The sequence below is a fragment of the Lampetra planeri genome, chromosome 62 (assembly GCF_965212315.1).
Source record: "Lampetra planeri chromosome 62, kcLamPlan1.2.h2, whole genome shotgun sequence".
NCBI classification, from domain to species: domain Eukaryota; kingdom Metazoa; phylum Chordata; class Hyperoartia; order Petromyzontiformes; family Petromyzontidae; genus Lampetra; species Lampetra planeri.
In genome coordinates, this window is record NC_136168.1 from 3732295 (window position 1) to 3748736 (window position 16442).

General features: G+C 51.4%; 1 protein-coding gene across 9 annotated transcripts in view; it reads right to left on the reverse strand.

Moving 5' to 3' along the window:
• Positions 1-16442, reverse strand: part of LOC144736676 (histone deacetylase 4-like) — a 261035-nt gene that overhangs the window by 35631 nt on the left and 208962 nt on the right. Inside the window, exon 1 of one of the 9 annotated variants that reach the window (XM_078619261.1) lies at positions 9093-9189. The exons of 5 other annotated variants lie outside the window; for them this stretch is intronic. In XM_078619261.1, coding sequence (XP_078475387.1) covers positions 9093-9102 — 10 coding nt within the window. In that variant the 5' untranslated portion in view covers positions 9103-9189. 3 more of the 9 variants (XM_078619263.1, XM_078619260.1, XM_078619264.1) reach the window with 3 other exon arrangements.

Genomic DNA, 16442 nt, shown 5'->3' on the forward strand with positions numbered 1-16442 from the left:
CCGATACCCGGCAACCCGTACCCGGCCGGGTACGGGTACGGGTAGCCGTTTGCGACCCTGGTGTGGCCGGGTACGGGTACGGGTAGGCAGTGAGTCACTGGTGAGTAACCGTTTGTCACTCATTTCGGGTAGGGTATGGGTACGGGTAGCATATGGGTACCCGTACCGTACCCGGGCCGGGTACGGGTACCCATTTGCAACCCTGGTGCGGCCGGGTACGGGTAAGGAATCAAAACCCGTTTGCGACCTCTGAGATACGACGACGAAGGTGACCACTACTGCTGTTGGGGCACCACGGCCACGCGATGTTAACTCCCTCGCCTGGTATACAGGGGGTCGTCGATTCGACCCCGACCCTGACGCCTGTTGTACATTTGGAGTGTGTGTGTCTCTCTCTCCAGGTGGTCGTGTCAATTTTTCTCCGGGTTCTCCGGTTTTTCCTTCCACATTTACAATCGACGCGCGCGTATTTGCCCTTGATAAATGTCTACGTGATCAGCCACGTCGTTGAGCTATCATTTGTGATGATGACCAGGTCGCTTCTGCAGCTCAGTGGAGCCTCACCTTTGTAAAATAAATATAGTCAATAGTTAAAATTGCGAAACTGTTGGTGACACCGGTAACAACGGCTGCCGATTTGTTGAAAGCCGCCCGTCCAGCCGTCACACTTTCAACTCAATGCCGGCAATCCCTGGAACGACCAAGACCCCCCCTCCCCCCCAATCAAAAAGTTCCACCCCTTCTCCAAACTGCACACGCGCAGCCAGCTCCTTCACGCGCGTCCGCTTCCCTTGAGAGAGCGAGCGACGGGGCGTGGACAGCGGCGGTGACAGCTAGAACGGCCTGGCGGCGGCCGCCACCTCACCGCCATCTGCGAGTCGCTGAGAGCGAGCACGAGCATGGGCACGGCAGCGGGCAACGGTAGGACGAAAGGCAAAGAGAAACGGGTGCGTGCGGGAGGATTGCAGGCCATTCGTAACCCGACATCTGCGGCCAACGGGAGACCAACCGCAAGTTTTTTGTTGTTGTTTGTGACGTTCTGACCCCCCCCCCACCTACTTGGACATGTGTTGAAAAGAGCTTCATAGCTCATCGGATTCAACCCAGTATAAAAGGATATTCTGATATTCTTTCGCGCCGTACGTAGCCATCCATGCTCATCGAAGGTGCGGGCACAACAGCTGGCGCAGCGAGACGGTGCCGAAGCCAGGGCCGACGTTCGTTTCACGCAGACGTGGGCTGCATAACTACAAGGTCTTCCCTCCCATTGCGAAGTAGCGGCGACGTCTCGTTGAGCCTTCACTCAACACAGCACGTGTCGGCTTTCACGGGGCAACATCACGATGACGTCAATTAGAGCTGTGAGCCCTCTACCACCCGACACACCGCCAAACCAAGCAGGCTGCAACGTGGACAAACGTGCCCCGCCGGACAGCTACGGAGGACGTTTCGCCGGGAGGTCAACACCCAGCGTCGTCAGGTGTGTGCCGAGCGAGCGAGAGCCCGGACGTCGAGCGACTGCTGCTTCCTGCCCCGGGCCGCTGAAAATCCGACAACAGGCGGGCAGAGGTCGTAACCGGGTACCCGATACCCGTACCCTACCCGATACCCGGCTACCCGTACCCGGCCGGGTACGGGTAGCCGTTTGCGACCCTGGTGCGGCCGGGTACGGGTACGGGTAGGCCGTGAGTCACTGGTGAGCAACCGTTTGTCACTCATTTCGGGTAGGGTACGGGTACGGGTAGGGAACGGGTACTCGTACCCGGCCGGGTATGGGTACGGGTATGGGTAGGGAACGGGTACCCGTACCCGGCCAGGTACGGGTACCCATTTGCGACCCTGGTGCAGCCGGGTACGGGTACGGGTAAGGAATAAAAACACGTTTGCGACCTCTGCAGGCGGGTGGGCGGCTGTGACGGCTTCCGCGGCGCGGTGAGAAAAACGCTCCTCCTCGCCGTTTACACGGCTACGCAAAGTGTGACGGCGCAAGCGGAGCACGCGTCGGCTGGTGGGACACGAGAGAATAAAAAGGTGGAGAAGAGAAATCGACATTGCCAGCCGTGGTCTATCCACTGCTGGATGAGGTCCTCCTCCGAGCCGTCGCCATCTCTCACCGCCTCGCGACGCTAACAACAATCCAGCTGGCTCCTGCGCACGAGAGCTGATCTCATCGTGCCATCTGCATATCGTTAAATCATAAATACACTACTATGATTATGGGAGTATTGGGAGTATTGTATTATTTGAAGAAAAATGTTTTAAAGATAAATACTACACGAAAATAATTAGCTGCAGCTGTGCTTGTGTTTGCAAGCCTTGCGTTGCCACGGTTTCTCCAGACCAAAACGACTCATTTTAGACCCTGATGATTCCGTGACTTGCCCAGGATGAGAGTAACCACTGAAGATCCCTACGATTCAGCGACTTGCCCAAGATGAGAGTAACGACTCAGCGACGTGCAGGGACTCGCGGGGTTAGCTGGAGGAGAGGGCCTTGTGGCTCGTGGAGTCGCGCGTTCGCTCCTTTTACAAAGCGATGATAAAAAAAAAACATTGTGCAAAAGAATCAACGCACCACCCTTCGCCGCCGAGGAGAAAAAAAAAACGTGGGCAAAAAATACAACGAACAACTAACAAGCCCCCCTGCTTGCTACACGGATTGCGGCACGCCGAATTACCGCAGGGCAACGCGGCTTCCACCACATTTTCCAGTACGGTCGGGGGGGTTTTTCTCTCTCCCTTCTAACCATGAAAACTCCAGCCACACACCGGCGTCTACATGAAACAAAACAAACGGAAAGTTTGCCACCGAATAATAATGTAGCCCTGTAGCCCAGTGAGACGCAAGCGGTAGGGCACACAGGGCCACGTGTTTCACAAGGCTAATGTCGCTGTGTCTATCGCTACGCACAGGCGCGCACACAGCGACATGAGAAGAAGCCGGACACGCGCACACACACACACAGCAACACAACGAGAAGACACACACACACACAGCAACACAAATCGTTTTAGCCGTCTGCTGGGTATGTGCTCATGCATCATTACATCGATAAAATGTTAAACATAACAATTTAAATCACGAACATCTTCTGCGAAATAAATGATAATTATCATTTATTTTAATGAAAATTACCATAATTATAATAATATAACGGTAGTGGCACAAGTAGAGCGTTCACAGCGCTGCACTTTTATCTTTATCTCGACGTGCAGACTAAACTATTAACAACGATTAAACTTTTATTTATTTTACCAGGTAAGGCCCACTGAGCTCTATCGTTCTTTGTCAGAAGCGACCTGGCCGTCACAAATGACATCTTAAACGAGGTGGCTGATCACGTGGAAATGTACAGCAGCCAAATATTAAAAACACACGTCGATTCTAAATGTGGAGGGGAAAAAAGCAGATGACCCGGGAAAAAATCCACGCGCACACAGGGGGAGAGAAAGAGAGATGCAAACTCCAAATATACAACAGGCGTCAGGTTCAGGATTTAACCCACGACCTCCTGCATACCAGGCGAGGGAGATGACATCTCAGAGCCACCGTGGAACCGTTGTTGTGCCATGTTGGGGAGGATTCAATGGGGCCGTGGAATCAGTGACCAGGCTGAAGAACCAGCAAACTCGCTACGCTTGAGAACTCCGATCTAAATCACGGGGCCGCTGAAACCCGGAATTCGAGCCCCAGCATATCACCCGGTGTCGGCTCGGCTCTCCCGAGCCTCCGCCCGACACGGTTTTTGTTGTTGTTTTTAAAACAGCGTCGGCACCCCCCCCAACCTCCCCGCTCGCTGTAAATGTCTCTACCCAGCGTTCCCCTCGTCGCCCCCGCTGAGCTGCGGTTTGTTTCAACACTCGCCGGGGGGGGGGGCGGGTGACGCGGCGCACCGTAAACGGACGCCAATTACTCGGGATTAGGGTCACACGTCTTTACACAACGCCATCTACGGAGCGCGCCATGCCGCCGCATCTCCACCGCCACGGCCATATTGAGCGCGCCGCCAGCGACGTGATTAACGCCGCTTTATTTAGGCAGCCGGGCAGAGGAGGAGGAGGCTGGGGGGGTCGCCGTTACCGCGATTAAGTCGTAACGTCGCGTTGTTCAACGCCGAGCGTTTGGCGCGTGCCAAAGAACACCACGACGAGATGGTTGAAGGCGCAGCAGCGGCAGCAGCAGCAATTGCTCGCTCACACGACTTGCTAGCAGAAGGCCCTTTTGGAGGGTGGATTTTGGCCTACTCTTTCCGTGCTGGCGAGATGTCTCAGAGGAGGTTTGGAGCAGGCACACTTTACCCCACCACACGTGCCCTGTCCATCGACTAACCACGTTGCTGGGTGAACAGAGGTGGTGCGGGGAGGGAGGGATGGTGGGATTTAAGAAACTTGCCTAATTGTATCAACTACCACGCCGGGAGATGGGACCACAGGATTCAAAGTCCAGAGCGTTCTCCATTGCACCACGATGGCATCCCGTACGGAGGCCGAGGTTGGATGATAATACGGGGCCCTATCTTTTGATGAGAGAACAAATGCAAGTTGCAGCGGTCACAAGAGACTGCGTGCCGTTTGTTGTCCTTCCCCCGCACCTCCGATTAGCATGGTTGGCTACGTACGGCGCGAAAGAAGTTCAACATAGGTACGAGAATAAAGTTAAGTGGGCTTGGGCGGGACGTGTCACGGGAAGGCCGATGGGCCGGTGGGTCGAGACTAATGATGGACTGGCGGACAAACAAGCAGGATAACAAAAACTAACCTTTTGATTTTACCAGGTAAGGCCCACTGAGCTATGCAGACATTTTCCAAAAGCGACCTGGCTATCACAAATGAAAGCTCAACGAAGTGGCTTATCGAGTGGAAATTTAAAGCAGCCAAATATTCTCTGTGCATGTTTCTAAATGTGGAGGGAAAACCCCAAAGGACTTGGATAAAAATCCACGCAACCACAGGGAGAACACACACACACTCACTCCTGGGATCGAACCCACGACCTGCTGCATACCAGGCGAGGTAGTTAACATCGTGGCACCCCAAGGAGATGACGCGCCCTAAAGGATGCCCACTGTGGAAACGAAGCGATCGTATCCGCTCTCGTGAAGCTGCCAGATGGATTTGCTGCATCTCATGATCATGAGAAATAATTGCCTCGTACAATTTTCAGCCGGTTGGATACGTTCATTGGTGAAGCATTAGTAAAAAATGTACACGCAAGTTTTCGCCACACTACATCATGATTCACGATTGATGTTTGGGTCAGGTGGAGGAGGGTGTACAACACACAGTGGTAATTTACTCACGCGATATGACCCAAAAATCTGTTACGAATAACAAAATGTGCGGTAACTGTACAAGATTGCCCAAAATATATAAAAACACACATGGTATTAATAGTATATATAGTATATTGATTTATTTATTTTTCATTGAAGAGCATTGTATATTTTTATGTGTATGAGAATGATGATGGCGCTTTTGAGTAGCAGGTTTGACTTGACTAAAAGTAATAATACTGTCCCTCAAGATAATAGTAACAGTACGTGGCCACCTTGGATTTACCCAGCATGCTGTGCACTCTATGAACACCTGTGCAATAAAAATTTCATTCCCTCTCACGACCAACACTTGGCTATGTTCACATTCAGAATTGCACGTTCGAGTGCCTAAAACGTGCAAGTTAACACATTCACCCACTCATAATGACATCAGCATAATCATCATCACCAAAGATCCCCCATATAGCCTGAACAGACTGTTGGGGCAAGTGCTGTTGGCGAGCACCTGTGAAGGCCGGCACGGTACACGAGTTGGTGGGTGGCAAGCACCACGCCCAGCCGCCTTTGTCTCCCCAGTGGTAATATTTACACACCGCACCAGGTACTCATGAGTCGACCTTGGGGAGGCCCAGGACCGATTCAGATAATCGTCACCGGTATTGGCCATGAGCAGGAATCCAACTCGGGTCGCCAAATTCATAGCGCAGAGCGCTAGCCTTCACAATAACCGCCCCCCCCCCACATCGCCATCACCACCATCACAACCATCGCTATCGCAACAGTCATACCCGTTACAGTTAAACAACGTATCTGGCGACGCTGCCCACGCAGCGGCGGACACGAGCACAAGTAAATAAAACAAAAACCTCAAACGCATTCGTCAATATAAGACCGGTGTGGCCTCAATAGGAAACGTACACAACAGTTGACATTCCTGGCAAATGGCCCTTCATCACAGCACACACAGAGTGAGCGGAGAGATTAGGGTGTCAACTCCCGCTCAGCAAAGCACGTTTGTTAAAATCGCCAAGGACCAATTTCATCGCGATGGGCTCCGGGTCTGGTTGCGCATGCAGCAATTGATCACACGGCATTAATCGCGTCGGTTTTACGTTTCGTCGTCTTCAGACGGAATTACATTCACGCGCGGGTTTATATTCCCGAATGTCGAGAGCTCGTTTAAAAAAACAAAAACAACCACGTTGCCGTTATATACCGGGTTCCAAAAAATAAGAAGAAAGCAAACGGCGACGAATCAAAGCCTGCGCTAGAACAACAACTAAAAAAAGGGGCAAATTTATAAAGAGTAGGGAATGGCCCAAAAGACGGTGGCGTTCAGGGACATTGGCCTGAAAATGAAGGCACGGCGGTCGCAAGCCCCAGATGGAGAGAACAGGGCCGACCCAAATCGGGCAGAAAAACCCGACGTCCAAAAAACATTCCCGTCCAACGTTGAGCGGCAGCGAGAGCAAACAAAAACGCTCGGCAATGAAATCCACGGATCGAGAGTAGAGCTGCCCCGCTTATCCGAGGCCCTATCATCGCCCGCGACTTCTCATATCCACGGCGACCCCAAATCAATGCACGGAAATTGGGCGCATTTATCTGCGAGTCTTCCTAGAATATGCGCTTTTTTAGCTGCGGGCAGGTGGGAAAGGGGAGTGGGGGTTGATGATTCGTTCTATATAATCTGTTTACCCGTGGGAAACCGTGTGCGGATATCGGGAGCATAGATGATTACGTACGGTGCGAAAAATGTTCAACACACGAACATACACCGCACCTCTGATCAGTAGGGTTGGCTACGTACGGTGCGAAAAAAGTTCAACACGTACATACACCGCACCTCCGATCAACACGGTTAGCTACGTATGGTGCGAAAAAAGTTCAACACACGTACACACACCGCACCTCCGATTAACACGGTTGGCTACGTACGGTGCGAAAAAAGTTCAACGTGCGTACAACATACACGCATAATCGGTGGCATTCCTCCACAGGAGCGCGAGGCCTCGCACATCTGCCGGGACTAAATCTGTACAGAGCAAGTGTGAGCAAGCGTTGTAAACGAGGCCAGGCTATAAGCGGGAACGAGTGCACGCGCAAGCGCACGTGCGTACGTGCACGTGTGTGTGTGTATGAGACTTCTGTTTAGACGTGCGGACGCGAACACACAATTCCGGCCACTGCATTCATTCAGTCATAATTTAGGCACTGAATTTAATTCAGTACCGCAAGCCAACAGAGGAGCTGTGGCACGGTACCGCTATGAACCCGAGTTCGATTCCTGGCCCACGGCTAACACCAGTGGCGAGCGATATCTGAACCGGTCTAGGACCCCCCCCAACCCCCCTTCTCCAAGTACAGGACAACAATCGATGTTGCTGCTCAACTCTCTGCTGCTAACCACAGAGCCCAGCAGAAGCTGCATCATCATCAGCAGCATCATCATCAGCAGCAGCAGCGGTATCATGTTGTGTGTTTACTGTGCTGTAGCAGTAACTAATTCGCACGTTTCGTTGACGTGACAAACCTTACTAATTGGCTGTGTCGGGTGATGGAACATTAACGACACATCGACACTTAGGCGATCTGACCTAAGAAATCTTTATTATGAGCAGCATCAGCAGCAGCATCAGCCTATCGCAACCCGTTGTGCTGGGTGGTCTACCATCCAAGCACCGTGCAGGACCAAGCTACGCTTAGCTTCCGAGATCGTACGATATCCCGGGTGATTTGGTCACAGGCGCGAGAAATTATCAGGAGACAAAATCAACGGCGGCGCTGTAAAAAATACAAAGTGCTAAAACACACACACACAATGCGTTACATTTTTCGTTCCCCCGAAAGTTGCGACGTACGAAACGTACATGCAACTCAAGAAACGCGAAAGCGTACGTAAATACGCGCAAACTCACAAACGCGACGGCGGACGTATGTACATCCTCAGTTGTACTAACGTACTCACGTCCGCTATCGCGTTGAGCAGGGGTTCAACGCCCGTCGCACCCCATGGCCTCTCTTAAGCTGCTTCCAATCGGCCACCGGCCACCCGCCGGCACAGCGCAGCCACTCAGCTCGGCTCCGACGCGCTCCCTTGAACGTAGCCCGTACGTCGCACGGCGACGAGCCGGGGGCCAACAGAGCGCGGAGAGAAGAGCAAAGCACGAGAGCGAGAGAGAGAGATGTCCTTACTTGTGGTCACCATTACAGGCAAAACAAAACTCCGCGTGGCGTGAGGACGGAGTTTTCCCCGAGAATCGGTGGGGGGGTAAGGAAGGTGGAGCCCTCGCGATTTCTCTGCCCCGTCGCCGGCGCTCACCGGGGCGGCTCTACCGCTCTGAGCTCGCTGCACCGCCGCGCCAACCCCCTCCTCTGCCTACCGCCGCACGCCCCACGTCGTGGCCCCGCTCCGGATTGTTTTTGTCGTCTCTCTCTCTCTCGCGCGCTACGCTCCTCTCCACGCAAGCGCACTACGGCGCTCGCACATAAATGCACGGAGTGCACCCCCGACACAAAAGCCGGGGGGTCATGGCGGGTCACGAAAATGCGTCGTTTCCTCAATCCCTGCCTCCCCTCCCCTCCCTCCCTCGATCCCCCCTCTCCCTCTCCCGTACCGGCTCCACGCTCGCACGTCCCCGCTCACCATTTTCCAACACGCTCGCTGAAAAAAAAATACACGCTTGCTCACGGCGGCAGCTTCTCAATCTCCACTTGCTCCTTAAGGCTCTGCCTCCAACTCCGTCTCCCCCGCCCCCCCCGGCTCTCCTGGCTACCGGGGACTTGGGCGCGTCGCACCGTCCCCACACCGACTCACCCCGCAGCATCACAGCACGGGCCGCCGGGCCCCACACAAGCAGCCCCCTCGCCGCCAAGGCCCTGACGTTGCCGCTGACGACAGAGTGGGAAGCTTAGCCCTGCCTTCTGACTCAAGAAACAAAAATGTCACCGCATCCGTCACTCGGCGTTTAAATTAATCCTGCAGATTTCCGCTTAGTTTCTTTTTGCTTTTTGACCGCCCCCGTTCGCTCGCCTGCTCCCCCCCCGCCCCCCAAATCTCCATCCTCCTCACTGCCACCTCCCAACCTTCCATTACGACAACGCATGAGTAAACGGGTATTTGTGCGGAGTGAGCTCAACTGTGAAAGGGCACGGCCAATCAGCCTCGGAACACTCGGCATCACTTTATCTCATCACTTTCTAGCGTAACTTTCTTGCTCTCTCGACGCGGTCGTGTAGAATTCCAGACGCGACCCGCGGCCATAGCAAGTTCGTGAACGACGAGGGAATACCGCGGACTTCAAAACCACCGCAGCAAACGACTGTGCCCGTGAAACACAGCGGCGGCGTCCTTCCTTGCGCTACGAGAACATCAGCGGGCACAGAAAGTGCTAAATTATTATCACTATTACCATTAAAAGCCTCATCTCTGCGCGATCAACAACCGCCCCCCCAACCGAGGGAGGGGGGTGCATCGCATAGCCACGCGCGCCTACCACCGCACGCACCGGGCGCAAGGAGCGAGCGCCAACGGATAAACGCCAGACGGCGGTGGCGGAAGGTTGGGGCCGAGGTTCTTGCACCGGGGGCAAGACGAGGCTTGTGCTTGGTCCGCCCCGGCTCACGTCGTCCTCGCAAACGCCCGCGGGCGGATTCCAGAAATTCAGAGTGGACGGACGGTGGCGACGAGAGAGATATTTATTTTTTGTTCCAAAACCAAAGGCCCCATCCCCCGCTCCTCGTCCATTGTGTGGCCGGTGTTGCCTGGACGGGGGCGGAAAAAAACTAACCCACAACACACAACAAGCCCGTCCATTCCTTAGTGGAGACGCACCTCCAGCTGAAATCCAACGCAAAAAGCCTCCCGGCAGAAAGGGGACCAGATGAACTATTCACTTTTTATTTTTATTTCACCAGGTAAAAAAGTTCACCGAGCGAGATTTCTCTTTTTCACAAACGACCTAGCCATCACAAATTATAGCCCGAAGAAGTGGCGGCTTACAACGTGGAAAATTACATCAGCAGCCAAATAGTTTGTTGAGCTTGTCGTTAACCCGATGTTGTCACCGCTGAGCTATTAGCGTCGTGTCATCGGGAACTCTGAGCGGGCTGGGCGTCACCCCCCCCCCTCGTGCCCCAGCGAGAATGGGGCCCCTCACAACAGATATAGCAAAACTACAGCTACATCTGAGACCTCAAGTGACCGGTGTTTGTTTATAATGGCCACACGACTGGCTGCGTGGGAGTCAAGCGGTCGACCAGGCGAGTGAGAAATCGGATTTTAACGTCACGCGTTTTTTTTTTGGGTACGTATATTGAACTTTTTTTTTGCATCGTACGTAGCAAACCGTGCGAATCGGGTGTGTGGGGGAAGGACAACAAACTGAATACAAAAAGCGGTTAAAAATAAATTACCTTTCTAACTAGATTATTTAAAAGTGCACAGCTCCAGTGCCTTGCTAATATAGGAAGAAAGAGCGTTCCAGACGGCCGCAGAAGCGCGTCTGAAAGCGCGCGATGCGGTGGCCGTCTTTGTTCGATGCCTAGCCAAAAGCCGCTGCTGCAAGGATGACCGGAGTTCGTGTGATGATGATTTATGCTCCTTGACACTTTGTGCTTGCCACAAATGTGCAGTCGCTCGCGACTTGATTGAGACCGTAAACTCGCCGCACTTGCGGGCACCACGGTGGCGAGATGTTAACTACCTCGCTTGGTATACAGTTGATCGTGGGTTCGATCTGGACCCTGACACGTGTATATTTGGAGCTTGCGTGTTCTCCCCGTGGTCGCGTGGATTTTCCTCCGGGTCCTCCGGTTTTTCTCTACACATTTAGAATCAACATCACGCCTTTTAGAGTATTTGGCCACTTCTGAAAAAGAGCCGTGTGGCTCAGTGGGCCTTACCCTCGTCGTGATGTCACTCAGAGTGACCGATTCACATAAATCAATGGGGGTGGGGGGGGGTGGAACCGAAACGCGATTGCACATTGCGCAAAAACACACTCGGGACTAAAACGGTTCTTAAAACTCTCGCTCTCTCTCATTGCGGCTTGGGTTCGGGATTGTGATCAGGAGCCACGGGCGAGCATCACACCGAAAGTAGCATCGTCAAATAACAGAACCGGCTTTAAACGGCCGACCGAATCAAAGCAAAACACGTTTCTCAGACCGCCAGATGTACCAGGGAAGCACCGGGGGGGGAGGGGGGGGGAGTCAGAGAGGTTTGCGTTGGGCGAGACGAACTCGCCAGAGAAGCCAAAAACTTCCGTTTCTGCCCACGCGCGAAGAGCAAATACTCGAAGGGGACTTTGCCCGAGAAAATGTTGAGCCCGGCCCCTCCTGCAAGATGCATCTTGGGACTTCGCAGCCGCATCTCCACGTCCAAGTGGCCCCGACGGATTTCAGAACCGATGGGAGACTTGGGATCGAGAGAGCTACAGGGAATTTTTTTAATTTTTTTAAATTTAAAACCTACCCAGGCCACTCACTTTCCCGATGGGAGGGAGAGCAAAGTTGGGAGCGCGCTTTGGGCAAAATTGCGTACAAACCAGGGACAAGGTTTGCCGCTGAACGATGGGAGACGTCCCGCCTGGGGGCCACGCAGCGGTGCAAAACACATCGGAGTACGCAACAGCTGGGGGCAGTAACTGAAGGCAGACCGGGATCAAAAGTTTTAAGTTAACAAGGTGGATGGGGGATGGGAGATGGGAGAGGGGTGGCGTGTGGTTGACCGTACTCAACTTAATACTGATAAGCAACATACCCATGCGCCTAAAGAATAACCAACCGTTTTGAATCAGTTATAAATCAGGCTTTGGTTTTTTCTCTCACAATTACGGCCACGGAAATGAGATCTTCAATCTCTCCAAGAGCCCACCGACCTGAACTTTGCGGCTATAATTATTCACTCGAAAGGACACGGCGGTGAGAGCGTGGCCCAAACTGGACGTTACCTGTGCAACGAGAGGTCAAAAGACAAAGATCCCCCGTGTAGCCTTAACAGACTATTGGGGACAAGTACTGTTAGCGAGCACCTATGAAGGCCGGCACGGCACACGAGAGGGTGGGTGGCCAGCACCACGCCCGGCCGCCTTTGTCTCCCCAGAAGCCACTTGCAGCCACTATTAGGAAGCCACTGGAGCTATGCACTTTTAAATCTAGCTCGAAAACGAATTTCTTTAGAACTGCTTTGTGTGTGTGTTAGTTTGTTGTCCTTCCCCCACACACCACTGCACCAGGTACTCATTTGAAGCCGAGTCGACCTAGGGGAGGCTCAGGACCGGTTCAGATAATCGTCACCGGTGTTGGTGGCTATGAGCAGGAATCAATCTCAGGTCACTTGATCCGCAGCGCAACGCGCCAACCGGGGTACTACCACTGACAACACCTGACCCCCCGTACCACACCCCCGCCCCTCCCACCCCCCCTCTCTCGCCACAATCTCAACGTAAATCTCACCCCCCACCGCGCCCGCATCCCCCACCCCCAGCCACTCCATGTAAGGGAATCAACAGAGCTTCAAAAGCAAACGACCCTTGGCCACAGGGGGCTTTCACAAACTGGGGTCCATCAGCTGTGCGCCCCCCGAAGTCCAAACAAATCGTAAAGTGTTTCCGAAAAAAGCAACCCGATGGGAGAGAGAAGAAAACAGCCATCGCAATTTTGAGAAAAAGAAAAAAAAATTAAATGATGCACGGGAAGTTCTGGAAGTGCACGTTCGGTCGTTTATTTACTCGTTTGAATTAAAAAAAAAACCTCCCCCACCACCAGCACTCCACCCGGATGCAGAACCACAAACAATGCAAGCGAGCCGCGGGCATTGTTGCCCCCCTTCGGCGCGGAGGGAAACGCTAATTTTGGTCGTGTGCTTCGTACACATCTGGGGCCCCTCGAGAGTGCACGGCTCCCCGGCGTGCACGCGTTATGAAACTGCAGCAAGTAAACAGCTGGCCTGAATTTATATTTTTAAAAAAGATCCTACGTCGCTGCCACTAATGGATTCACAGCGGCGATTACTGCGCAAAGGAATCTTACGCGGAGCGCGCTGGCGATGGGAACTCGCGGCAACGCAAGGCGGATGCCAATGACGCGAAAACACGTTACCAGGCGTTTCCCTAACATTCGGTGGAAATTTCGATTTAAAGCTTTCGTGACTGCAGGGATTCATCTTCTTGGTTCTTTCGGTAAAGTCACGTAGAAGGGAAGTAATAAAATAATAAAAATAAAACATAATAAAATAAAATAATTCTCACGACCTGAAGACGGCTGCTTGCGTTGTAGCCGAAACGTCGTGAGAATTATTTTATTTTATTATGTTTTATTTTTATTATTTTATTACTTCCCTTCTACGTGACTTTACCGAAAGAACCAAGAAGATTCGGTGGAAACTTGGCAAATCACACGGGGCATGGGATAATCGATTACAGCCTCTTGCACCTGCGACACGCGCAGAGACGCAGTGCGTCAGGACCAATTAAGCGATTATATTTTATTCAAGTAGATCATGGCACACGACGACGCTATATTTTTTTACACACTTTCTATTAACTCACTGTTATATTCTTGGTTCTTTTGGTAAAGTCACGTATTATTTTATTATTTTCCTTCTATGTGACTTTACCGAAAGAACCAAGAATATGAATCCCTACAGTCACGAAAGCTTAAAATCAAAATTTCACTATTGTTGTCGTTGTATCCTCAAATCTTGTAAATCAATTTTAACCCACTTCCCAATGTGGTATCGACTGCAAACTTGGTATACTTATGTCATACTGATGACAAAACTATATTCTATCATAAAAAATATCTTTTTTTAAACGTTCTTTTTTATATGTTATGTTTCGGCTTGGGTCTAATTGTCCACGGTCAACTGACGTTGGCTGTAATTGGACACGGTCCCTTACGTTATGGCAAGCTTCGGGGCCACTTCCTGGAGTCGTGAAGTTCTGCCATTACTAGGACATTTCATAAAAGCGTGTTTTAAAAAAAGTTTTTTAAAATATTACTTGTATATAACTGCCTCGTGTCAAGCCTGCAACCACTGGAGGCGATGCTGCATTCGCCGCAACGTAGAGTAAAAAAAAACAGATTTATTATTTGAATTGAATCACGACCACGGTTCATGGCAATTCGTCGTGTGCCAAACTAACAAAGTCTGACGATTCTTTGCGCTTCAAAGTGAACGGATTCCTCCGATTCTGATGATCCTGAAATGCTTAAAAATAAGAGGCAAACGAAGATAGAAACCTTCCAAGGGTTTTTGTTGTTGTTGTTGTGACGAGCAGCCGGAGAAACATCCTGCCTTGTTTACGTCTGCTGCTGCTGCTGTTGTTATCATTATAGTATTCAAGGGAGTGGCATATGCGGTGGGTACGGTTACCCACCGCATATGCCACTCCGGCTGCTCGTCACAACAACAACAACAAAAACCCTTGGAAGGTTTCTATCTTCTATATTCACGACGAGACGACGACCATGGCGATATCGATTTTTTTCCTCCAAATCTTTACAATCGCGTTTCCGTATTTTATTGACCATCCTTTGCGTGGTTCGCCGCTCTCGTTAGTTCTTCAACTGCAGTTCGCGTCACCGTAAAGAGGGTCACCGCATCGCGGGGTCACAGACGCGCTTCTGCGGCCGTCTGGAACGCTCTCCCTTCCGATGTTAGGAAGCCACTGGGAGCTATGCACGTTCAAATCATCTAGATTTAGAATTGATTTTTGTTGCGTTTAGTTTGTTGCCTTTCCCCCGCACCTCCGATGAGCCACGGTTGTCTACGCACGGTGCGAAAGAAGTTCAACCAAACATACAACCATACATACGTACGCGTTCCAAAAGTCTCCTATAATAATCATTGCCACTTCACAATGAGCAACGCTTAAAACGCACGCGGCGTCAAGTTGCACAGGAGATAATTATATTCGAAAAAATGATGAAAGTGATGACCTCGTATATAACACCATGCCGCCAATTAAACTGTTTGAGAAGCAATTATTTAACGGGTTAAAGGTATCTCTAGAGCGCCTGAATGTCTTGCCCATGCCGCTACCGGTGCATAAACCTCCATTCTAAACAATTTTTTTTATTTTACCAGGTAAGGCCCCACTGAACTATATAGGTATTTTTGCAAAAACGACATGGCTATCACAAATGATAGCTCAACGAAGTGGCTTATCATCACGTGGGAATTTATTGCAGCCAAATACTCTAAACGCGTGACTTTATCCCAAGATCTCAGAGACCTCGTTGGAAAGTCAACACGGATCAGTCCCAAGCTAACAACGTTTTATTTACACTTTTACGCTATTTCGTTTTGTTCATTCAGATATACTGTATATATATTTTTTTTCAGGAGATAAAAATTAACCGAGCAGCAACGATCTCAGCGTGACGACACCCCGGGGAAAAAGGACAATGGGGTATTGGCGTGGCTCCGATTTCTCACCAAGTATCGTCATGGCGAGCCGTGTGGCGCGCGTCTTCCCACAATGCAAAGTGGCAGCAGCATTTTATCATTTTACTTTGAACATAAACGAGTTCATTTAGTAATATTATTGAAAGGTATGTCTGTTACACACCTGCCCATGCCACTGACCGCGCCGTGCGCCTGCCCATGCCACCGACACGAGCGTGATGGCGTCACAGCCGCTGCGAGATTCACTCCGGCCTAGTCTCATGGAGGCACAAACACCGGGCGATCGAGCGTGGTTATTTTTAGCCCTGCTTTCTCCTGCGAGAAATAAAGAGAACAAAAACAACATAATAACAACCACGGCAACATTTTTTTTAAAACACTCGCGGCAATTACCGCGCCGGCGTGCGATGTGCCGAGCGTTTTCGGCATCATCGTAATCCCGGCGCATTGAGAGCTCGCGATTACGAAACGATTGTCGTTTGCTAGCCCAGGGATTTCTCTCTCTCTCTCTCTCGATCGCTCTACATTATCTCTCTCATTCTCATACTTGATCTTTGTTTGTCCAATTAATCATTCTTTCGTGGGCCCACGTCGATTAAATCGGGATCCTGGGACTGGCGTCGCGCGCGCAGTGAATGGCGGGCGTATGACGAGCGGCGTTTTTAAGATTTACGAAAATTACACCGCGCAACAAAAACTAACGACGTTCCAATGGCTACGTACTTATGCGTTCCACGAAATGTTCACTCGCTT